Source organism: Chaetodon auriga, chromosome 3, assembly GCF_051107435.1.
Source record: "Chaetodon auriga isolate fChaAug3 chromosome 3, fChaAug3.hap1, whole genome shotgun sequence".
Classification (NCBI taxonomy): domain Eukaryota; kingdom Metazoa; phylum Chordata; class Actinopteri; order Chaetodontiformes; family Chaetodontidae; genus Chaetodon; species Chaetodon auriga.
In genome coordinates this window covers 21,422,932-21,447,212 of record NC_135076.1, presented here as the reverse complement: position 1 = coordinate 21,447,212, position 24,281 = coordinate 21,422,932, and the positions used below count along the sequence as shown (strand labels likewise).

Genomic DNA, 24,281 nt, shown 5'->3' with positions numbered 1-24,281 from the left:
TGATGCAGGAGAACTCTCCCTTCAGTCACCTGCACAGCTCATTTTAACGCATCCCCTGTTTTATAATCAGTGTAATCATTAAATAAATGATTTGTCACACATGTTGTTGTAAGAAGATATAAGATCTGTTAGATGTCTATTGATAACTGGATGCTGGAACAATAATACAACATTAATAAACACTTCAAAATGTCTGCACAGCTGCTTCTAAGGGCATATTGTGTTTTGAAGAATTATATATGATCCTTACAGATGGTAAATAATGGGATGACAGTGAAGTTTTACTCATTTCTGTGATTCTGATATACCCGTGCAGCTGTAACAAATTACAGCTTTGTCAGTATATACATTAATATAAAAACAATAACACCAGATGAGAAGAAATAAAAAAGTGCAGGAGGGTTGATGTCAGAGCTGGTGACTTCATGGTCTGCAGCATCCAAGAGGCTGTCCAGGGTGAAGGCGTGGAAAAGGAGAGAAACTTTCAGAAAACATGCAGGGTTGAGGTGGAGAAACAGACAGGAATCAACTGAGCTGCAGACAGACGACATGGGCAGAACATGGTGTCCTTCACCTTACACACAAAAACCACGCAGCACAAACACTGGTCATTAGTAGCTGATGTGTTCATAAGACCTTTTCTGTTTGTTTTTATCATTTTTGTACTATTTATTATTAGGGGGAGGAAGAGGCTCCACGCCACATGCGGCAGCAGCCATCAGCAGAGGTGGAGGAGGAGGGGTAACAGAGGAAGCTCTCCACCCACCCTGTGCCCCTCTTTTACCTTTCCTCTCTCCCCCTCCCACCGTGGCTCACTCCCTCCCTCACTCGCATCGCTCTCTCGCTCAGTCTCGGGACACACGGCGGAATCTGGAAGCGAAGATGCGGGCGGTCGGGACCGTGGGAGTCGGTGTGCTGTGCGCGCTGCTGGTCGCTCTGGTGCCCGGCGGCGCGTCGGAGCTGGTGACGATGGTGCAAGAGCCGGTGAAGTCCGAGTCTACGCTGCTGAAGCCGAAGGTTATGATCGCCATCGTGGCTCGTAACGCGGCGCACAGCCTGCCACATTACCTGGGCTGCATCGAGAGGCTGGAGTACCCGAAGGAGCGCATAGCGATCTGGTGAGAGACGCACAAAATAAGGATGCAACCGCGGCTTTCCAGGCTGACGCATACAGAAAGTTTTGTTGTGCACTCCGCAGGCATGAGTCCCTTTTATTAGTTACAGCCAGTTTTAGAGTTAAATCCATCTTTTTCAGTAGTTTCAAATGTGCATTTTCAGAGCAGGCTCGCCTTCAGCGCACGATGTGGCAAGTGATCTGCAGTGGAGCGTGTTGTGATGAAAAGCAGCGTGCGTCCGCGTTAATTACAACAACAGATTGTCAGTATCGGCTCACAGACCTGTTGCTGCGTTTTTACGATGTACTTACCTCGCGTGTCTGCCGGCATCCAAATTGCATACTGTGGCAGAAGATGAAAGAGCTGTTGTGCATGTTGGGTTAGGCTTAACCCCTAATCACGGTTCCCTCCGTCTGATTCAGCACAAACTCTGCGGAAACGGGGCTTTAAAACAGCAGGGCTGGCAGGTATGAACGGGGGCCTCACCCCAGGTAGGGTCCTGTACTGTGTTTGGTCTCATACGAGCAGACTGAGATAATGTAAAGTTATCAAAGGGAGACCCTGCAGGTGAAGGGATGAAAGGAGACATTGAGTTGGTCTGACAGCAGGACTGAGGCGGGGGGTGCGTGAGTTCTGGGAAGTCATGCGTAAAATGCGCGTGTGTGTGCGCCTTGCGTATCTGCATGAGGGTTATGCAGGCTTTTAGAAAATCAGACCAAAATCTGAGATTTTGGGCTAGAGGCAGATTGATTATCACAGTGCAGATGTGAAGAATGTGCGATGGAGGATAAAACAGTCACAAGCAGCTCTAGTGGAGGATGTTTGCAATGCTTTCCCCCCCATTATCCGTCTCCCAGAGACACATTCTTCTGTTTTGTTTCCCACCCTTTTCCTTACTGAATGAGTTGTTTTTGTTTGCAGAGCCACTGCCTGTTTCTAATTCAGAGACCCCTCACCAAAACACACGCACACTGGAGAAACTCAATACAGAGAGGGGCCCTTCTCTCTGGAGCAAAGTGACTGTGGGGTTTAACTAACAGAGGAAGGGCCCCATCAGTTATGAGCGGCATCTCTCCGCCTCACAGTCAGTGCAGCCAGGGTGAAAAAAGAAAGTGTGTATCTGAGGCAGATCAGTCCAGTGTGTGCACAAGGACAGTAACACAGGTGTTTTATTCAGCCAATTCCTTCTTGTTTCAGCAGCCACAGTCTTTCCACTACAGCTCATCAACTGTTATAAAGTATTCTGGTATGTATATAAAAGTTTAAGATGCTCTAGGCTTTAAATCCAGTGAGCTTATTAGTGAACACATGAGCCTTTTAGCACATGGAGGAAATTGTGTGAGGGTCCTCCAAGAAGCCATTAAATGATGAAAATAAGAACTACTGAATAGTGACACTGTAGTATGTGGTGCTGATTTGTTTCTGCGGTGATGCATTTAAAGAAAAAATTGCAAAGAACTTAACACATCTTAAATACTGTTAAAGTGATGATTTAAAAAAAATTCATTGGCTTCTTGTGGCTAAATCGGTTAAGAAAATGACATGTTTTACCCGACATAACTCCTGCAGCTCTGTGCCTCTTTGTTTCTCTTTGTCGTCATTATTACAGGCCGACATGGAAGCCAAACCACCCAATAAATGCCAAATTGTTATTTAACACTCTCTTAAAGCATTAATCTACATTATAGCATTTAACACTGTGTTAGTAGATGGTGATATGACAATCAGGACAACTACAGTTTAAAACACTGTGTCTAATGAGAGGAAGTAAAGGACTTTGCCATGACTTCATCATCATTTAACATTCATACTATGATTGAAAGCACAGAGTAGTAAGAAACTTGTTGAAATGGGGGGGGGTGAGGGACCCCAGTGGGACTCAAGCCAGGGACTTGACATCTTCACCCGTAAAGCAGCCAGGTAACTTTATGCAGCTTGTCTGGATAGATCACAGACTGACTGATGTGAAGAACTGCAGTAACAGATAACACCACCAGTGTTTGTGTGAGGGGACAAAATGTTCCTCTCTGGAGCTTCAGGCCTGAGCACAGCAGAGGATTATTCCTCCTCTTAATCTCCCCTCTACTCATTTCAAACATGCAATCCAGGGGAGACAGCAGGACCCCAGCTCCCCTGTAACCTCCAGATTACCCTCCAATGGGACCAATGCAGTTTTTTCGTGCTGTGTTAATATTTGTTTGTACTGTATCTGCGTGAATGAGCCTTCATGAGACAAGCAGATGAGGAGGCTGAGTGTAACATCATAAACAGAAAGAGAGCTTAGGGGGATGAACAGTTGGAGGATGTTAGAAAAGTTAACCAAGATCTCTGCAGTGCACAACACATGGCAAGACTTAGAAGATCATATGCCACTTGATTTGTTCTTTTTCCCTTTGATGCAGGACAATTTACTGAAAATATGTACAGACTAGACGAGTGCACTCAGTAGAGCGCAGATCTCTGCCAGGCCTGCAGTGAAGATGGCGGCAAAGATAACAAAAACAGGGATTTATTCATATTGCATTGTGCCTAACTTAGTGGATCATAACATATCAGGTATGAATTAATCTACAGATGGTGCAGTTGAAGAGGAGGCCAAGCTTTTCTATGGATGTCAGTTTTTGAGCCAAAATGTGGCCTGCAGCAGACGAGGCCAGCCTGGAGTGAAGATTTGAAACTGAAGCAGTTATTGATCACTTGCAACCCAGACGGTTAAGAGGAGCGAGCAGCCAGCAGTCAATGCCAGTATAAATAGATCAGTCAATAAAATAGGTTTTTCAAAATTTGTGAATTACTGCAACCACAAGACGTCCTTGAGTATACAATTGTAAACGTGTGCTAAAAATGTGATTCCTTGTTTCATGCCAGGAAAGCTTGCATTTGCTTTGCAGTACCAGCATGATACTGACTTCTGCAGACTTCTTTCATGAAAATTGACATCTGAGATGATCTGGGCAGTCTAACTACCTTTTTATACAAGATTTACAATCAGAGTCACATAAAACGATTGGAAAATCAGGTGTTGTTGAAACGACATGATGACAGTCTCGAAGCGCCTTAAACTGCTTAACAACTCGGCCAGATGACAAAATTCGTGCATGTTTTCCAAAAATCTAGACAGGCTTTGGCCAGCCTTAGGATGTTGGGAGGACCAGAATTTCCAGTGTGAGCCTGTTCATGGGATAATCTGTGCTGATGATCCAGGTCAGGCCTCCTCCACCCTGTTACTTCAGCCCTGACTCATCCGGACAGTTGGGATGGTCAGTAAAATCGGCCTCTGCAAGTGGGCACAGGTCTTATAGAGAAGTGGCAGAGTGGTGAGAAAGACTCTCACACTGCTGTTAAAGAATGAAAGAATGCAGGAATTTAGAGAAAGAGGGGGATGGTCAGGGAGAGAGAAGGTGGTCAACAATGCTGGGAAATTACCTAGAGGGCATTTAGCAGGTTGGTTAATCCACTTTCCCACAGTGGCTTGACCACATGTACTCCCCATTATCCCTTGGTTCTGTTGCTTGTTCTTCTGACCTAATAGGAGAACTGTAAAGCACTGAAAGACAATTCATATTGTCCTTCAGAAGGGCAAATAATCTGACAGTGAAAGGTCAAGAGAGGCAGTTGTCAAGCCGAGTGTGATCCAGCTTTACAGTAGGACCCAGTAGTTTCTATGAGTCAGGAAAATGTGTGATCACAGAAGCCACAGCAGGCAAACATTAGAGGCAGGTCAAGGAAATGTGTGTCAGCTCTCAACATGGTGACAGGTGTAAAAGCTTTTAAAGCCAAGGTCAGCATGAAGGCTCAGGTTAGCAATGTCACCTCGTAGCAAGGTGGTTCGGTGTTTGAACCAGACCGGGCTGATGGGGGTCTTGATTTGTTGCTCCTGTGTCTGTATAAGTTTAGGTGCTCTAGTTTCTTTGCTGAGCTCAAACACATGCAAATCAGATGATTTGGAAAGTGTCAGTAGTCTGTTGGCCGTCCGGGCTGAGCTAGGGCCAGCAGCAGGTTAAGCAACTTAGCATAAAGGCTGGAAACAGTTGGAAACAGCAAGAAAGCAGATTTATATTTCCCAAAATGTCAAACAACTTGAAGATTATCACTGCGCGTCTATGGCTCTTCATATTTTTTTCACAGGAAGACACACATGAACACATGGAGAAAGGAATTGGGTGGATGAACCAAGGTTACATAGTTTCACAGCCTTAGACCGACCTGGACTCCCCATGAGTGAGAAGTTTAGCAAAGACTTCAGCAGCTTTTATCTTTTGCCAGTTAACAGTGGAGTTTTGCACCGGGCCCACAGGACTTACTGTTTTTGGGAAGCAGCTTCAAAGCACATCATAGCAGATTTCATAAGCAGTGAAGTGTGTTTGTCTTCCTCTCAACACCTGAGGCCCAGCGCAGACAATGCTCTTTAGTTTAGGCCATTATTCTGCTCCTGACGCTGCTTGTCGCTGCGTCTTGTTGCCCGCCGGCTGTGTTCATGTGGTGGAGTGATTTCCCAGGTGTTGAGCTGGGGGATGAGATGATGATTTGTAGACTTGTCAGAGACAGACTGAACCATAAAGAGGATCTCAGAGCTCTGACATCATCAGCCTTCCCCGCAGGATCAGCTCCCTCGCTTTCATAATTGTTTATTTGCTCATTTATCATATAACCACCATATTTATGAGCGTCATTGGACTTAATACTCATAAACAATGCAGGGATGGAGATGAAATCATGGTATAAATTTTCCACTGGTTAATATTTACAACCAACTATATCAATTATTCTACAAGCACTGGTACAATTGTAAATCTTAATGCACCCTGAGGTATGATGCGACTTTATGAGTGAAGAATATTCCACAGCTGTTCAAACAGGTACATGCTGAATGCCTCAGTGACAGAGGTGCCATGTGTACTGCAGCTCCTGTCAGACACTGAGAGAAGTTTTATGTAATTGTGTTCTGTAGCTGCTATATCATGTCATGAGGAGATTGATGTGAGATCAGTAAAAAGCAGATCCAGCTCCGCTTGAGCGTTTGATAGACATCATTTGCCCCGTGTGATATGACGCAACATGACATAAACATATTAAAGTCGTTTTGACAAGTGCACAGAGTTACGCAGCAATAAACGGACCATAAAAAACGAGACTTGAGTGATGAGTTTTCGTCTTTTTGGCTGTGTGATTTATGCGGTGTTGAGCTCTGCAGAGGCCTGCCCTGCTCGCACCAAGTGCCAAATTTAGAAAACATGTTAAACCAGGATGTCTGCGCCCTAATGGGACCTTGAATGCTTCGTGTTTGTGCATGTGTTCATTGAGTGCTGCTCTGTTTTGACCTCAGGGCCTAAATCCAGACCGACACTGAAACGTTGCTTGGAAAATGTAATCAGTTACATCAATTATGAGTCAATTATGACTGCATTCCTTCATCCCATCTCAAAGTTAAGATGAGTTGCTTACTGGCCAGAAGCAATTAACTGCGTAGAAAATAACATAAAATAGCCCATTTCTTTACTTCAAATAGGCCAAAACCAACTGAAAAATTGGCTATGTGGAAAGAAGAGACACATCATCCACTAGTTAGAGTGAGGCTGCAGGTTATCTGTTCATCCACAGGTGCATTTAAGCAGAATTTACACTGGTTTTCACGCTGCCTGGCGGCTTTTATCCTGTAAATCCAGCATCCTTTTATTTTGCTGAAAAGAAATCCTGGTGTCCTCTCATGCGCACAGAGCAGTGACTAACCCACTATCGACACACGGAGTAAAGGAGATAAAAACAAATGGTCTGTGCAGACAAAAACACAATGCTACATTAGTAAAACGTTGAATAAAACACCGCAAAGCAAGATCTGAGTGCGAGAGCAGCAGCTGAGCTCATTACAGGTTAAAATATCCTCCGTCATATGGATCGTGTCGTCTAGCCTGCTGTCATATTCTTTCCACGCGAGCTTCAGATTTTACGATAGAGCATGTAGTACATCTGTGAGTTTACTTGAAACATTAACACACACGAAAGCTGTCGAGCACAGTGTCTCGACTGAAACTACATTTCTGCACGCACACTTGTCCATGCTAGAGGTGCCCCATTCAGCCTCTGATAGTTTGTCTTTGGCTTTGTTCGCCGTTTTTTACTGAGCAGGTCTATTGTGCCTCATTTTCATTCCCTCTGACTGACAAAAGAAAATGGGGCGAATCAAACAGGCACAAAAGGTTATCAGTTTTATGATGTTGGTTAGTGGCCCCAGGAGGCTCACCATGCCAGGTGTGTTACCTCAGGCCCCATTCCTCCGTGGGAGCGCACTCGTGAAGCCCGAATCGTTTGGCCATTTTAGGAGAGCAGTTTATCCAATTGTATGGAATAAATTACCAGGATGGGATCGGCCATTGTGTGTTATCTGGTGCCGACAACATGGGCATTTGTGAATGATTAGCAGCATATGCTTTTGGTGTGTGTCAATACTTGTTAGATCACAGCACTGGCACTCTGTACTGAAATGAATGTGTTTGATTATCTTCAGTGTTCTGGTGCGAGTGAATGTGTGTCTCTTCTCACATAATGCATGCGTGTGTTTGAATGCTATTACACACATAATGGGTGTGTGTTTCTGCTCTGCTCCTCTGGCTCAGTCTCTGTTTTCCATTCACTTTCCTAATTACCTCATAAAGCCCACAGAGAGCCAGAGCCTCCATGCGGAGAGTAACGGGCCAAAATCATCATTGACCTCCAAATCAGGATCACCTGAGGAGTCTTATTCTGCAGTCACAGCCGATCCGTAGGAAACCAAAAAAGGTCTTCGAATGTGTGCTCAGGTATAAACGCAGGGTGACGTTTCCCAGATAAGCAGCTCGTAATGACACAAACTCACAGGAGTGGAAGAAGACGCTTGTATCTGCTTTGAAAACTGATGTCACACCTGTGGACTTGATGCACATCATCACCATTATGGAACATTTTACAGACCACATGACATCAAAGCTCCTCGCTCATTGACAGACATGAGAACTTTGAGTCTCAGATGGCTTCAAATAAAATAGTCAGAACACATCTGGCAGCATCTTGTCGCCATCAGTCATCGCTTTTCCTTCAAACTACATCTGAAGTACACTCAGTTCATACTGAACATAAATATTTGAGACACATTGCTTGTGTCACTTTGAACTGTGAAATTCCAAGTTTTTAATGGAATAAAGTCACAAAATGACCAGTTAAAGTTAAAGGATATATAAGATTGCTGTTATTCTATATTCTTCTTCTTCTGAACAAAAATTATATATTAAGACCAAAATCAACACTGTGTTAGTTCATCTCTCAAAACTTGCTCAAACCTCTTCTCACCTTCTGTCCCGCGCCTGTTTGTTCCTGCTGAAATCTTTACAAGCGGCTCAAAAATGTGTAGCACCACTTTAAAAAAGGCCTCAGTGATGTCCTGAAACAGCTGGGCGCTGTAGTTTATAGCAAATAATAATCAAACAAGAGTAAATGGTGCATCTGTTGGGGCCTATTTTCACACGTGGATGAATACACAGACTCCAAATCAAGTACCTGTGATCATGCAGTTGATGTGTTTTTTACTTTTCGGGTGTAAAGAGGCCGCTAAGCACATGGTGACACATCAGTTTGCTATGTTCGTCCAGTCTAACTCAAGATGCACTGAGTCACCTTTTTAACTGCGCAGCTCAAATACCTGCAGGCTATCTGTGGAAATAAAGACATTTCCCACCTAATGATGAGGTGTTATTGCAGAAATTACTATGTGGCCCAATGTCCATTTTCCAAACTGTGACTTCAGAGGCTGATCTTTGCCAAACCCTTCACTGAGCCTCAACCAGCAAACACGCTGTAAAGCCGACGATGTACCTGCCAACAGTCCGGCCGTATCCTCTCTGCACTGCAGCAATAAGATATTCATGGGAAAGTTTTCTCTGCAGACTTGACATATCAGTTCAATCACGCGCAGTAAACAGAGAGGATTGATTTTCCCATCTCAGAGCCTGTTTCGAGCTCTCTCTCTGTCTCCCCTGGAGTGAAAATGGTCGTTTCTGGACTTGGCTCTGGACTGTAAATTCTTGCTTAGATGCCCCATGTGTTCCAGTGCACCTCCAGCAGTATTGTAAGAGCTTGGCAGCGCAGCAATGGCAGAGTTGGCACACTCTGAAACACAATGGTATCTTGGTATGAGCGCTCTCATCTGGAGAGGGGGAGGCCTGGATATGCAGTGAGATTAGGTGAAGCGGAGGCAGAAGCAGAGGGAGTGAGAGGGAGGAAGAAACAGGTCCGTTGTTCGTCAGTCAGGTCGTTTAGAGCAATGTTTTCATGAACAGTGGAGTATTCATTAGAAAGACTGGTGCTCGTGTTGTCATAGAGGAAATCCAATTTTAGCACCATCTACCTGCCTCTCCATCTGTCTGTGTCATCAATTTCACTGCTTAACCGCCGTGTTCCCGCTCCTTCTCTTCCTCCCCCTCCCTCTCTTTTCCTCCCTCTTTCCCGACATCCCTCTGTTCCTCCATCACTTCTTCCATCCATCAACCAGAGTGTTTCAAGTGTTTGCTTCGACTGTATGACTGGGCTTGCTTTGAATTTTTAGATACACACTTTGTTTATGAGGACTGAACTTGTATTCAGAGAGTTTATCTAATTGGTCCAGAGCTGCAGGGAAAGAAGGTTTTCTCCTGAAACCTGGTTAAAAAGCTGAGGGCCAGGGCAGCTTTTCCTGGTGCCACGGGACACAATGAGGGACGCATGAAGTAAGAGAACAGGAGGCGACTAGCTTAATTCACCCCTACTGGTCAACCAGCTAAAATTGTCTGCTACCCAAATTTATGTTTCTTAGAATCAAGCAGCAACCTCTGGCCTCCAACATGGAGGTGCTAAAAACTGCAGTTCATCAAATGGCCACTTGAGACTGGCTCCAAAAGCAAGTCAGTCCCCATAACTCACTCGTTTAAATTATATTGTGAAGTTATCCATAATTATGAGCACGCTGCTCTGAGTGACAGCTGGCTCCACCCATGCTCCGCCTCTTGCCCATTTATGGATTAGGCAGGAGTTTGGCGTAGTCAGGCACTGCCAAGATGAAATGCTTTTACTCTTTGTAAAACTTTCCCAGAGCTTAGAAAAACTGCGTTTAAGTGAATTACATCGTTTCAGCGTAAAGTCGATTTGTTACGGTACGTGTGGCAAAAGCATGGCCAGGACCCAGGGTGCAGAGACTCAGCAGTGAAGTTTATTATCACACTCAAAGTCCCAAAACAAAAGAGCAACAAAAATCTCCACAATGTGGGAAAAAGGCAAGGTTGGCTTTAAATACTAAACTAAAAACACAATATCGTAAGCCAACGGAAATAGCTAAGGAAAAAAAAAACACAAAATCACCAATACTGGGAGAAAACTAGAATATCGCGAGGAATGAAAAATCACCTAAGCAGGGAAAAACTGTTCACCAAAATAATAACTAAAGAACTCGAGAGACACTGGTGCTGGAAGCGGCAAGAGGCAAGGCAGGCAGCGTGGCGAGACACGTGCGAGCAGACCAAGGAAATCTTCCGGCACTGAGCAGGTGGAAGAGCTGGCTGAAATAGCCAGCGGCTGACGAGCTGATGCCGCTCAGGTGTGTCTCCCAAGTGGCCCGGAGATCGACCCCGCCTCCTTCCACACTAGGAGAGTGAGAGGAGAAGGGAGAGAACAGAGGGAGGAGGGCGAAATGCAGGCAAGGCAAGAGACAAAACCGTGCACAAAATCGAGACCACAACACTATTGGAAGGGACAGTTTGCAGAAGCAAACCAGAGAGGCAGTAAAACATTTTTGGCTGGTTGAATAGTTTCCGTTTCTGATAATACAGCCAAAGGGAAGAGGTTGACTCTGTGCCACTGGTCTGTGCAGACGCCACTGTGACTTCAGCTTCAGCGCAGGCTCCCAACAAATTACTACATATTCATACTGGACAAGTCTGAAGTACAAAATTCTATACCTCCAATGCAAACAGAAAGTAGGAGTGTGGAGGTCAGTGTGGTCTGAGTCTGTCTCCTACCAACGGCGAACACTAGCTTTCTTCAATATGTAACCATGATGAATATCTTCTCCTAGTCTTGAATCCGCATACTGAATATTACACTCCAGTGCAAGCCCGCCGGCTTTGGCGACTTTTGTTGACCCTGAGAGTCATGAGGAATTTCAGTCAGCAGGTCCAGCCTCGCCAACCCCTCCGTCCGCCTTCCCTCCCACTCTTCTTGCCCCTTTCCCCTTCCATCTCTCTACCCATCTAACCCCTCCCCCTTTCTCCTGTGCCCTGCGAGACCATCAAGAGGCCTGCAGCCACGTCAGCCACCAAACCAGAGACTATACTGCAAAGTCAACACAGAGACACACACAAGCACGGTTATTATGTTTTAAAGGCATCCACGCTCCGGTCTGAAAGAGGCATTCTTGCTTCTTAATTATATGTAGCACCCAGTCATTATTGGCAGTGATATTAGATAGTTTATTTGATCAACAGTCAGCAGACAGTGGCCTGCTGGAGCCTTTCAGACCTGTGTTTACCTAAAAGGGCCAGTTTCAGGGACAAGCCCCTGTGTTTAAGGCCAGATGTCAGCCTTCCACACACTCGCTGTTATCTGACACACTCATGCAGTACCCCTAACAAGTGGGAGGGAGAGAGCCAGAGAGAGTGGTGAACAGGTAGATAATCGTGTTGGGTGATGCAGATGTGACCAACGTATTGCTGCTCTTTACTGCAAGATTACTGCAGCGCAATGTGACCAAACCAATGTAGGAAAGACACAAATTCATTGTATTAATTATCTGAAATCTGTCTACAAACTCTATGTTTTGCCTTCCAATTCCCCAAAAGTATTATGCTTTAGTGTATCAGTAATAAATTCATTACAAGTACGCTTTTACTGTGCTTAATTTAAAGTATGTTTGACATATACTTTTAAAGAGGGTGCTTCTAAGTAGATGTCATTAAGTTCTACTTAAATGTATGAATATACTAATTCTGCAGTACTTAAAGTGGTATTTCAAAGAACTGGTATTATCAGTTGTACTTAGGTGTTTTTAAAATGTAAACTAAATTACAAAGACTTTTAACAGTAATAAAGTGTACTTATGAAGTGTATACTTATTTTCTTTCTGATAGCGTGACTAATTAGTGTACTTCACTTCATTTTTGGATATATTTAAGTATATTTCCAACACATTGGTGATATAATACAATTTTATTGCAAGTGTGTTTTGAATGCTCACGAATCAGGATTTTCACCTCAGTTCACTCTCAGTGCCAGAGTTGTGCCAGTTAAGTTTAGTCTACTATTTACACCAAGTATATTCAAGAATTACTCAAGGACTGCTTGAAGTGTACTTGAAGGGTTGGCTTTTCTATCTGCTCTACACTGATGATAAACTGCACACTAGCTGCTGCAGCGCTGATTAGGGACAGGTGTAATATGTGCATGCCTTGTGCCAGAGGGAGCATTGATGCATGTAAACAGGTGACAGGACAGATGGTCTATTGCACTGAGGTTAGCTAGCGAGGGAAGAAATAAATGGATGAAGCGACAGAGAAAAGGAGTGGTGTGATGTGTAGGTGAGGCCTGGGGAAGCATGTGTTGTCCAGATGCTGATCATAAAGACAGAGAGAGGGGAGAGGAAGCCCAACCCCAAAGCTGCAGGCAGCAGAATAATGAGGCTGCAGCTTACTGTAAACTTCAAAACAGGAATGAAGAGATGCAGCACAAGACAAGAAAGAGAAAGATACAGAGGTACGGAGAGCGAGGATACGAGAGCCTGTACAGATGTGAGCACTGTCACAGACGTGTACAAAACGTTGCTAGCTATGACAGTGGAGCTGTGATAGTCATATGGACGAAATGTTCATAATACTGTAGTTTCATCAGCTGAGACATCAGCTTGGCACAGACAAAGTTATTGGAGGGATCTACGAAGGCTCTTAAACTTGGCTCGGAGGTCACGGTGCAGTGCAGCTGCAGTGGCTTTTCTTGCCTGAAGGTTGAGGAAATTGAGGAGAAGGAGCGCATAGTTGCCTCCCGAAGAAGAACCAACGTGTCTCAAATAAAACGAGATGGAGGCGAGGATGATCCCTCGAAAGTGCATCCGAAGGCGAAGATGAGTCTACTCCAGGCTTGATTTTCTTGCCTGTGCTTCGCCCCATCAAGCACGCTGCAGAGCCCTGAGCGTGAGATGTGTTGCTTTGATGTACACATCGTTAAGTCTCAGACGTCCAGAACTCATGAGGCACACTGAGATGCGACGGTGGTGATGAGTGCAGAGTGCTCAGAGGGGCTGGGCTGCTGAAAAACAAAACAACCCTCACAGTAAATGCATCATCCTCAATGGAGTTAGGATAATGCTTCCTTTTTATTCCTTATTTATTGAAGTAATTGATTCCACATTTCTTTTGGAGTTTGGAGTTTTCTGCTCCTCTGTAGACAACCATCAACCTTTACTGACCGATGACCTGGATGCAGGAAGCGTACGTCCTGCCAAGAGGAGCCTTTAAAAGTAGAGAAAGAGATCTTCATTCCCTCTGATTTTGTGAGCCCAATAAAAAGCATCATTAGCATTTTAATGCCATATCTGTAAAACAAAGTTAGCTCAATCGTTTGTATGTTTGGAAAGGTTTTAATTAGGCCTGTGAGGAATTCACCAAAGTGTTTATCGATGGGAACGTTAGAGAACAATTGTGCTCATTTTCACTTCATGTTCAGCTCTTCATCCTCTATCACACACTCCTCCTGGCACATATATACGTACTCTATGTTCCCACCTACTATAACACGGGTTGTTCTTTACCTGCCAGAAGTTCCCTCCTCTTAAATCCCTGCCTGCAGCTGTGTCTGTCATTGGAAGATGCCGTGCAGGAGCACATTTATTTCCGCGAGCGATGTGCAGTTTAGCGGTTGAAAAAGCGTGTAAATACCTGTGCACATCAGCTCATTACCAACGAGTCAGATGATTCAGTGTTTCTAGTCTGCGATAAAAAAAAAAAAAACAACAGCTCGCCATCAATAGCCACGTTCCTCCTGTATTACTTTGATGGCCAGTTATGCACGGGTCCACACATGTATGTGCTTGCGCATGCACATCTTTAACCTTTCACACTCAAACAGGCACATTTCCAATTGTAAACCACCACTTGTGCAACACATAAATCAGCAGTCGCACTGCTGTAAAAACATTCCCAGGACACAAAAATTAACGTCCTTATGTTTTGTCACACATGTGCAAGTGTAGGCAAGCACACACACACACACACACACACACACACACACACACACACACACACATACTATTAAAATTATTGACCACTGCATCTCCTTCAGGCCTCTTTCCAGCTGCTGGTTCTGTCTGATGAGCTATTTATCTGTCTGACTGGAGATTATTGAAATTCCAACCATAAGAGCGCTCCACCTCTCGCTGACTAATCCTTGTGTGTAATGCAAGACTGTGCACGAGCTTGTGTGTCGGCGTGAGCATCGGTGTGCATGTCTGTGTGAAAACAGGTGTTTCTGTATTGCTATTTGTGCTAAAAAATGAAGAGTGTCGACACTGTTATCTTCTATGTTGAGCGTGTACTTACTGAAAATACAAGGAGACGGTGCACGAGTGTGTGTGTGTGTGTGTGTGTGTGTGTGTGTGTTTCTATCTCTGTCGAGCCAGTCTAAAATTGGGTGCAATTTTGGAGAGAGTACAGCAAGGAATATTACAGCAAGCAGTGGAAAACTCCATCTCACTAAGTGTGTGTGTGTGTGTGTGTGTGTGTGTGTGCTGGTATGCACACATTCAAGTACAGGCCTCTGCCTCACAATCTGTTGACCTTTCCTCTGTAAAGGCCAAATTAAATGCAAAGACAGGTGATATTTATTTTTCTGGAACTCGAATGTGTAGAAGTGCTAGTGATAGTTTTTACAGTTTTAATTTCTCTTGCACGAATGTACACACACACACACACACACACACACACACACACACACACACACACTCGTCCACACATACAGCAGCCGCAGCGTCTTCTCCGAGTGGTGAAGAAACAGTGCGCTCGCATGTGTGACAACTAAGATGCGGCTGTGTATGAGTGTGCATCAATATTCACATTCGAATTAAGTAAAATACCTTCAGGCTGAGGTCATTTTGCTGACTGTCCAGCACCCACAGAAACCGTTGGAAAAGTGGCAGCTGTCTCTAGAGTTCTGTTAGCATGTGTTCGGTATTAGCCAGCGTGCCTCAGAGTAATCTGTGCGTGTGCACGGTGACTCCTCACACTTGGTCCGTGCTCCAGCAGTGCAGTTAATTAGGCAGTAAAGAAGCTTTACAGCGCTGAGGCGGCCAGTTGTAAAGTCAGACAGTAATTAGACGAACATCTTCTCGTAACATGCCATCTGACTGTCATGGATGGCTCAGAGTGTCCCATCTCTTCCTCAAACTGATGGCAGCTTTCTGCATCATGTTTCAGCTTCACATCCTCTTCAGTGGGAGCACATGGTCCTGACAGCACAGAGGCTTGTTTCTCCACAGGGACAGCGGTTTACATCTCAGGTGTTTAGCAGATGCGCTTCAGCGGGGAGCGTGAAACTGTCTGTGGCTGCTCCGTCATGAGGGTTTGCGTCCTTTCAGTGACATCCTGTGTTTTCTGTGTCGGTGTTTCAGGGCAGCAACAGACCATAATGTGGACAACACCACTGCCATGTTGAGAGAGTGGCTGAAGAGAGCCCAGCGTGTCTACCACTACGTGGAGTGGAGACCGATGGAGGAGCCGAGGTGAGCCGTGGTCTCCGTGGGAATCATTTACTAACATCGATCAAAGTAGTTCAGACTTCTGTCCTTGATTTGTTCTGGTTTCCTGATCGTGTTAATCTCTGTATCAGGTCCTACACAGATGAGTGGGGTCCAAAGCACTGGCCTCCTTCAAGGTTCAACCATGTGATGAAGCTGAGACAGGCGGCGCTGAAGGCTGCCCGCGAACGATGGGCTGACTACATACTGGTAGGGTTTGATTCATCAGAAAATATAATAACATTTGAAATGTACCTGGATATAAAATAAAAACTAATAAATTGATATATTATTAAAGATGAAGCTACTCAGCAGTATAAATGGAATCAAAATGAGGTCTACGTTTACCAGCTCCAACAGTAATGAACACATTAGTGCATCAATCATGATAATCCAGTGATATATATTATTCTGAAATGGGCCATTATACACTTAACTTTTGGTACTTCAAGAATATTTTGATGCGAATACTTTTGTACTTTCACTAAGATTTGCACATGTTTTACTTGTACTGGAGTATTTTTACTTGTGAGCACTTCTTCCACCACTGGCTGTTTGCACCATGTGTAGTGACATTTGTAATTTGAGGCCTCTATTAGGAAGTTTTTTCTTTGTTTAGGTTATTTACAAGGGACAGATGTTTGAAAAGATAAACCACAAGCCTCTCCGGTTTACTTTCAGACCTGTTATCATATGATGAGTGACTCTCAGCCCCTGTCTCTCTCTTTAGTTCGTAGACAGCGACAACCTGTTGACCAACCCCTGCGTGCTCAACATGCTGATGGCTGAAAACTTGACCCTGGTGGCTCCCATGTTAGAGTCTCGCTCGCTCTACTCCAACTTCTGGTGTGGCATCTCCCCACAGGTACAGTCTGGACTAAAATTCATACCTCCGCTCAGCTCGATTCATGGCCTGAACCTGCTGTGTTCACCTCCCTCCTCTCTGTCAGGGTTACTACAAGCGGACCCCAGACTACCAGCCGATCAGGGAGTGGAAGCGGCTCGGCTGTTTCCCCGTTCCCATGGTGCACAGCACCTTCTTATTAGACCTGCGTCGTGAATCCAGCAGGGACCTGGCGTTCTACCCTCCCCACCCGGACTATAGCTGGGCGTTTGATGATATCATGGTATTTGCTTTCTCGGCACGTCAAGCGGGTCAGTGTGAAAACTCAGCTCGCAACAAACTACTACATTTGTAGAAGGACTGCAGATCTCACATGGCTGCTTCACTTTGATGAACTGAGCACTGCCTGGGACTTCTTTCATGCATTAGCAGTTGATTACAAACTGGTTTTAATCTGCGTGTGTGTACTGCTCTATAACACTGAGGCCTTTTTATTGGTTTTATGCACATGTGCCAGATTAAGGCAGATGAGTGGAAGCACAGAAAAATGGATCCATGTGTTTGTCTTCTTGACTGTTTGCAAGTGTGCAACAGTATCAGTGTTTGCAGATTTGTGTGTTTGACGTGAGTAATCATCCGAAGGGAACAAACAGAACCATTAAGTTTTCCATTTCATAGGCATCAAGAGCGTGTGGCATTCCCTCGCTAACTACAGAGTAAACACATGCAGGCATTCACACAAACACCAACAGATACGCAAACAGAAACACAGACGCGTGGTTTCTTCTACCTCACAAATTAGCTTCAACACAGCAGTGCACAAGAGTACACGTAAATATCCAGTATCAAAGTGCTTCTAAGTGCTTCCAAAGTGCCTGTGGTTGTAGAAGACGTTGTGCCTCTCATCCTGAAGGCTTCTTCAGCTCTAACTGATTGACTGGTGGGGAGTCTCAGGCATTTATGCTCTTCCAGGATCACAGCTCCGCCCAGCTTCGTGTGAGTCGTTAAGGTCACATGAGTCAAGGTGTGGCTGGCACAATAGGTGTTGATGGGTGAGAATGGGTGGGGTGTTGACCCGCCCACCCATCATGTGACTCAATGGGGTCATGTGAGTCCTGATCTCAGTGCCTGTGTCCTCAAAGGGCAATATAATGTGTTTGAGGACCAGGGTTGAACTACTTTTCGTGTATATTAGAAATGTTTGGGTCAAGAGGTCGTATTCACCAAACTTTGTGTGTGCATGCATGTGTGTGTGTGTGTGTGTTCCAGGTGTGCAGATGTATGTGTGTAACAGAGAGCACTACGGTTTCCTGCCCGTCCCTCTCAAAGCACAGCAGAATGTGGAAGATGAAAGTGAGAGTTTCATACACACCATCACGGAGGCTTTGAGTGAGTACACACACACAAACACACACAAACACACAAACACACACACACTGTCCTTGATTGGTGTCTCTCTCAGGTTTGTTTCTTCTCCTTCTTGACCTCTGCGACCCCTCATGATTGCATCCTGCCAGCCCTCTTTGCCTTAATCCCCCTCCTCCATCTCCCCCTCCCTCCCTCTGTTTTTTCAACCCCCTCGCTCGCTCTTCACTTCACAGCTCTTCTCTCTGCTCAGATTCCAAATCAACCAAATTAAATAAACCACCACAATCCAGAGGAAATTCGGTTATTTTCCTGTCCTGTTTTTGCTGTCTTAACCTCGTGCCACCTTCCTCTCTCTGTCAACAGTTGACCACAACATTGAGCCCTCTGAGCACCTGTACTCTCCGCCATCACCGCAGGACAGGATAGGCTTTGATGAAGTGAGTTCTGGGCGTGCTGAGCTCTTCGGCTTCTGTCTCTCTGTTTATTCACTGTTTATCAGCAACTCCCACTTCCTGTTTTTGTAGTTCTTCTCCTTTCCTTGTGTTTCCATGTTCTCCTTCTTCCTTTGCCCTTGCCTTGACCTGAACTTCTGTTTAATCTGTCCTCTTTTTTTTCTTAGCATTATGCATCTCTTCAGTGACACTGAGAGAAAGATGCACTGGGCTTTCTCCTAAATGAACATGTCTCTGTTTCTCCTGTTTGAAATGTGTAGATTTTCCTGATCAACCTGAAGCGTCGACTGGATAGAAGAACCAGGATGTTGAAAACAATGGCTTCGTTGGGTTTGCACGCCACGCTGACAGACGCGGTGGACGGCAAGTAGGTCACAAGCACACGGCCCCGCATGCACTCGATGAACTGACCTGAATGCTGATTTGATCCTGAAAGAGTCTGTTGAAGTTTGGTTTATTCAGCACCACAACAAAATTAAGATTTCTCTACCTGAGACATCTGATACGCTTCTCACTGCGCTCCCTGAACGTCTGTCTCCCATCTGTTGCTGCTTTTTCTACATCCAAACATTCTGTCTAAACAGTGATTTGGTGTTGCAGTAGCAACACGCTCGACTTGCTTTCCCTCCTCGGCGCTTACTTTAATCCACTTTTGAGAATGTCCTAATCCTTCTCCCAGCCTTTGTTTGTCTGGCAAAACGTTTTACTTGTTGCAGCTTGCTGGGTTTGACTTTGTAGTGAAGCTGTTTTCACCAACTGCTCAATGACAAGTATAGTTAAAAGAAATATCCTTCTTGTCCCAATACCCTCCTACATTCCCTTCCTCCTTCTCTCTCAGGGCTCTCAATACGTCCCAGCTGCAGGCGTTGGGGATAGAGATGATGCCTCGCTACAAGGACCCTTACTCTGGTCGAGTCCTGACCAGAGGGGAGATTGGTTGCTTCCTCAGCCATCACTCTATATGGATGCAGGTGAGAGCAGCGAAGGGTAATGAGCTAACATAGGGAAGGAGGTTAGTGCAGTGAACAGGTTGCCTCCAGGTTATTATTCAAAGTTCTATCTATATAACATTACACAGTCAAAAAACCAGCTGGTTAAGTGATCATTTGTGGCTCCAAATAATGTTAACAACCTGCATCATCATACTGATAACTGAAGCATCAACCTGCTGCACCACTGCAACACGCAGTATGCTAGTTGAGCTAGCTGCAATAGTTAGCATCGTAGGTAACTCTTTTTGAAAACCAACCTCAGGTTCAAGAGGTTCAACAGGGAGTCTGTCTGTGTGTCTGTGGTCTGTGGTTTGCATGTCCTGTTATAATTTTGCAATGCATTTTATCAATAAAATAAGTAAGCATGGCAGAACCAAACCCCAGCTGTTATTCTGCCATTTTAACAACACGTGTGCATTTTCTGACCATCAGGTGCTTGAGCTTGGCCTCGAGAGGGTTCTTGTTTTGGAGGACGACGTTAGGTTTGAGCCCAGGTTTAAACGACGGCTGCAGGCCATAATGGATGACATAGACAAAGCCCAGCTGGACTGGGACCTCATGTAAGGACGCCCACCCATCCACACACACACACACACACACACGGCTAAATGTTTGCACCCCTATGTTTGACCTCATCAGCACACTTTCTGTCTCTGCTGCAGCTACGTGGGGCGCAAGCGTATGCAGGTGCAGCAGCCGGAGCAGTCTGTGGATGGCGTTGACAACCTGGTTGCGGCCGACTATTCCTATTGGACGCTCGGCTACGCGCTGTCGCAGCAAGGAGCCAGGAAGTTACTGGCCGCAGATCCCTTCACGAGGATGCTGCCCGTCGACGAGTTCCTGCCCGTCATGTTCAACAAACACCCAAAGTCAGTCTTTACATCAGCTTCCTTTGATTTAAAATTACAGTGCTGCTAAATGCAATACACTTAACATGATAACATGCACATGCGATACAAAGGCATGTTTTTATTTGAGGCTTGTAATGCAGAAAACCACAAAGCTACAGAAATAACTATCTCCGGATAATGTTCACAAACACAGACAAAACGACCCTTTTAGACGGTCTGGTTAACGAACAGACTGACAAATATTGACTGAGGACCACAAATAGACGACTGCAGGTGCGCTCTTACATTAGGACATATCAGGTAATCCACACTCAGAATAAATATGAAGATGCAATTTAATCTACACAGCTAGTGAAATTTAGGCATGCATGGATCCTGTGCATGCACAAAAACAGACTCGACAGCAATAAAGCAGAGCAGAGGAGCAACTGTATAGTAATTATCTATACATAGACGCAGATACAAGGCTTTTCGGACTGCGCACAGTGTGTAGTTTACTAGTTTGTTCTCTGGCGGTAGACCACAACCTCCGTCCAGTTCAGCTCCAGTGTTCCCTATATGTCTCCTGACTTATCCTTTTTCCTTCTCATGTCCCTCATTCTTTCCAGCACCACCCCTTTCTTCTTCTGCTCCATCTTCTCCTTCTTCCTCTGTGCTCCCTCACACACAGGGCATGGATTGTTCTTGGGGTTCAGTGGGTACGGTGCCTTGCAGAGGACACACAATGCCTGCTTTTCTCTTTCTTTTCTCCTTGGGGGATTCCTGCCGAGCCCTGATCTCCTCCATCTCCCCTCTCCATCCCATTTTCTACTTTTTATCCTTTCAGTCAGCCCTCCACCTTTCCTGCCTCCCTCTCATTTTTCATTTCTGTTTCTTCCTCTTTTTTTAAACTTATTTTAAATCCCCTCACTCTCCTCAACAGTCCTCTAATTTTTTTTTTTTTGCTCACCTACTCCCTCCCTGTGTCACCCGCCTCTCCTCCCCCTTCCTCCTCTCTCTTTGAGGAATGTGGGCCAGCAAAGCTCTTCCTGCTGGTTGGAGAAGGGGACAGGATTCCCATTGATAGGCCTGAGCGTGGGGGTGGGGTGGAGATGGACACTGTGTGAGTGTGTGTTACTATATAAATACAAGGAGATGTGTGTCCAGTGTGCAGTGTATAGAATACTAGTGAATACGCGGTGTGTGTATTCAACAGTGAGAGGAGGTGTGTTTGTGTAAAAGTGAAAGAAATGGGAAACATGGACAGAAATGTGGAAAGGTGGCAGGGAAAATATGTATATATGAATCAGCAGGATGGGATTGTGTGCTTAAACTGTGGATATGTTGTTTTTTGGCTGTACGGTGCGTCCCTGCTGTCCTCTTAAATAAAGCCTCAGCTCCACCACACGCATAAACAGAAGCAAGAGAAACACATAGCAGTAAAGTCAGTAAAAAAGGCCTCATTGCACGGAAAATATGTGTGTGAGTGTGTGTTTGTTTGCAGCAGCAGGTCAGCTGTCTGAGCTCTAATAAAGGTATAGGGTTTCACCGTCCTCGTGGATTGCTGACAGGCTTCAAATAGGCAATTGGACAGTAGGGAATTGACCTCTGCGGTGATCCGTCTCCACGAGCGTGACTCCGCCCGGCTGACGTGTCACACCCGAGCAGCCCTCGGTCCTCCCTGCAGGCCGACCACGACTGGCGGATAGTAGAGCTTTCTGCTGTTTATAATGTGCCACAATATGATGGCAGCTTACAGGACCACGTGAAGATGCTGCTGAGATTAAATCAGTGGTAGTATACTGTCTTCGAGTTTTGTCTGACCCAGAGTCTAAAACCCCAAAGATCTTCAGTTTATTCTCATATATGACCGAAAGAACTTGACATTTTGTCTTGAAAAATGACAGAAACAATTATCAGAGCAGCTTCTGATGAACTTTCTGTTGATTCCTTACATGACTATTGTTTTTTTCTGCCACATTTCAGCAGGAAATAATGTAATTTTCATTTTAATACTTTCATTATATAATTTCAGGTATTTGACCTATAAATATATATGATGGTACGTTATAGCTAAAACTACTCAACATTGTATAAATCATCTAAATTATCTCCACCTAAACCAATTTCAACCTAATTTAAGGCTAAAAAATGACTTCTACCCCTGTTTTTGTATGTGATCTTGCAAAACATGTGATTTTGTAAACCGCAATAAAAACATCCCTATTATGACTAAATTGTGCTGCAGTAGAGAAAAGCATCCTGTTCCTCTATTTGAGATCCTGTCAATTTGCTGTCTGTGCTGAAATTCAATTCCGGTACAGTGAGTATGCACACCAGAACTTCCAGTTAGCAGGACTTCGTCAGAAGTGCAGCAAAATGACAAATCGTCATGTAAACAGCAATGACTGAGCACTCTGCCGTTGTTTGGCCTTCCTTCCTCTCGGTGACCTTTGGTACAGAACAGTCACAGACGGGCGACATCAGTTGCTCACAAATCGTGGCAGGCATCTGAAGCCGTATGAGTGAACTGGCACCAGCTGTTTCATCCATTCATCACAATCACTGGCTCATTCACGACAGTGGCAATCAGCTGACGAGTGACCTCCCATCATATTCATGCAGGTGGACGGTATCTTCAGACCTTCGCCTTTTGTGCTACATTACATTGTTGTTGTTGTTGATTGAGCTAAAATCTAATATTCATCTATGTTTAAGAGGGATTCATCTCCAAAATCTTCATTGCTGCTCGTGTTCTTTGAGATCTCCATCAAACAGCAGAGCCTTTCCGTCAAATCTAACTGTGTAATCACCTTCGTTTTCTATTATTGTCATCTTGGGTTTGATACCAGGCAGCACGAGACAACATCACCTTGAGCTGTGGCACAATGTTAGAGCCATTTTTTCTGAGATTTTATGGCTGGAATGATTTATCAGACACTGAAGAGGTTAATTGCTAATGAAAACAGCCATTACTCACTGTCATAATCATCGTTAAATTGCTTCAGTGTCCATAACATCTCCTCTCCTCTGTGCCCCCCCCCCAGCACTGAGTACATGTCGTACTTTGAGAAGAGGGACCTCAAGGCCTTCTCCGTGGAGCCGCTGCTCATCTACCCCACCCACTACACCGGAGAGCCGGGCTACATCAGCGACACGGAGACCTCCACCATCTGGGACGACGAGGCCGTGGCCACAGACTGGGACCGGCAGCACGCCCGCAAGACGGCCCAGCAGGGCAGAATCCGCCCCGTGGCGCAGAACAGCGTCACCGGAGACTCGCCGCCTCCAGCGGCTCGAGCCTCGCGGGACGAACTCTAATACAGAGACATGAGACTCTGAGAGAGAGAGAGAGACTCACAATGCCCGGTACACACAGTGAGCGTCGTGTGTACACACACACTTGAAAAGACACTTGAACTACAAGCTGGCATACTGTACGTTCATTCACACACACATACACATACACTGGTGTCCAAATGGATAAAAGCAGGGTTAAGATGTCAATCTGCTCTGCTGCCTGACGAAGGGACACTGAGGAGAGGAAGAAGAGGAGAATCCGGGACGAGGGCCAGCAGGCCTTTGACAAAAGCTTTATTTATTCCCCCTTGTGCCTCCTCTGGGCACACGGAGACGGTGACGGCCTGAGAAAACTTAAGCAACACACGGAAGACAGCTAACATTATTTGCAGGACGTGAAAGAAAAAAAAAAAACATTCTCAAAAATCAATTTTTATGTTGTTTGAGAGGATGATTGTTATTTAAAAAGAACAGATGTGTGTGTGTGTTTTTTTTTTAACGGACAGCCGAGGAATAAAGGAATCTTAAAGCTGTCTGGAAACAACTCTTAAGTGGTGTGTGTGTGTGTGTGTGTGTGTGTGTGTGTGTGTGTGTGTGTGTG

General features: G+C 45.1%; 1 protein-coding gene across 1 annotated transcript; it reads left to right on the top strand.

Annotated features, from left to right (window-relative positions):
- Positions 1-833: 833 nt before the first annotated feature.
- On the top strand, positions 834-24,227 carry colgalt2b (collagen beta(1-O)galactosyltransferase 2b). Its single transcript, XM_076721599.1, has 12 exons — positions 834-1,118; positions 15,769-15,879; positions 15,987-16,104; positions 16,625-16,759; positions 16,845-17,049; positions 18,008-18,127; positions 18,470-18,543; positions 18,819-18,925; positions 19,397-19,529; positions 19,983-20,110; positions 20,213-20,419; positions 23,428-24,227. Exons 1-12 carry the CDS (start codon positions 883-885, stop codon positions 23,699-23,701), a joined length of 1,848 nt encoding a protein of 615 aa, XP_076577714.1. The 5' UTR covers positions 834-882; the 3' UTR covers positions 23,702-24,227.
- Positions 24,228-24,281: the final 54 nt, after the last annotated feature.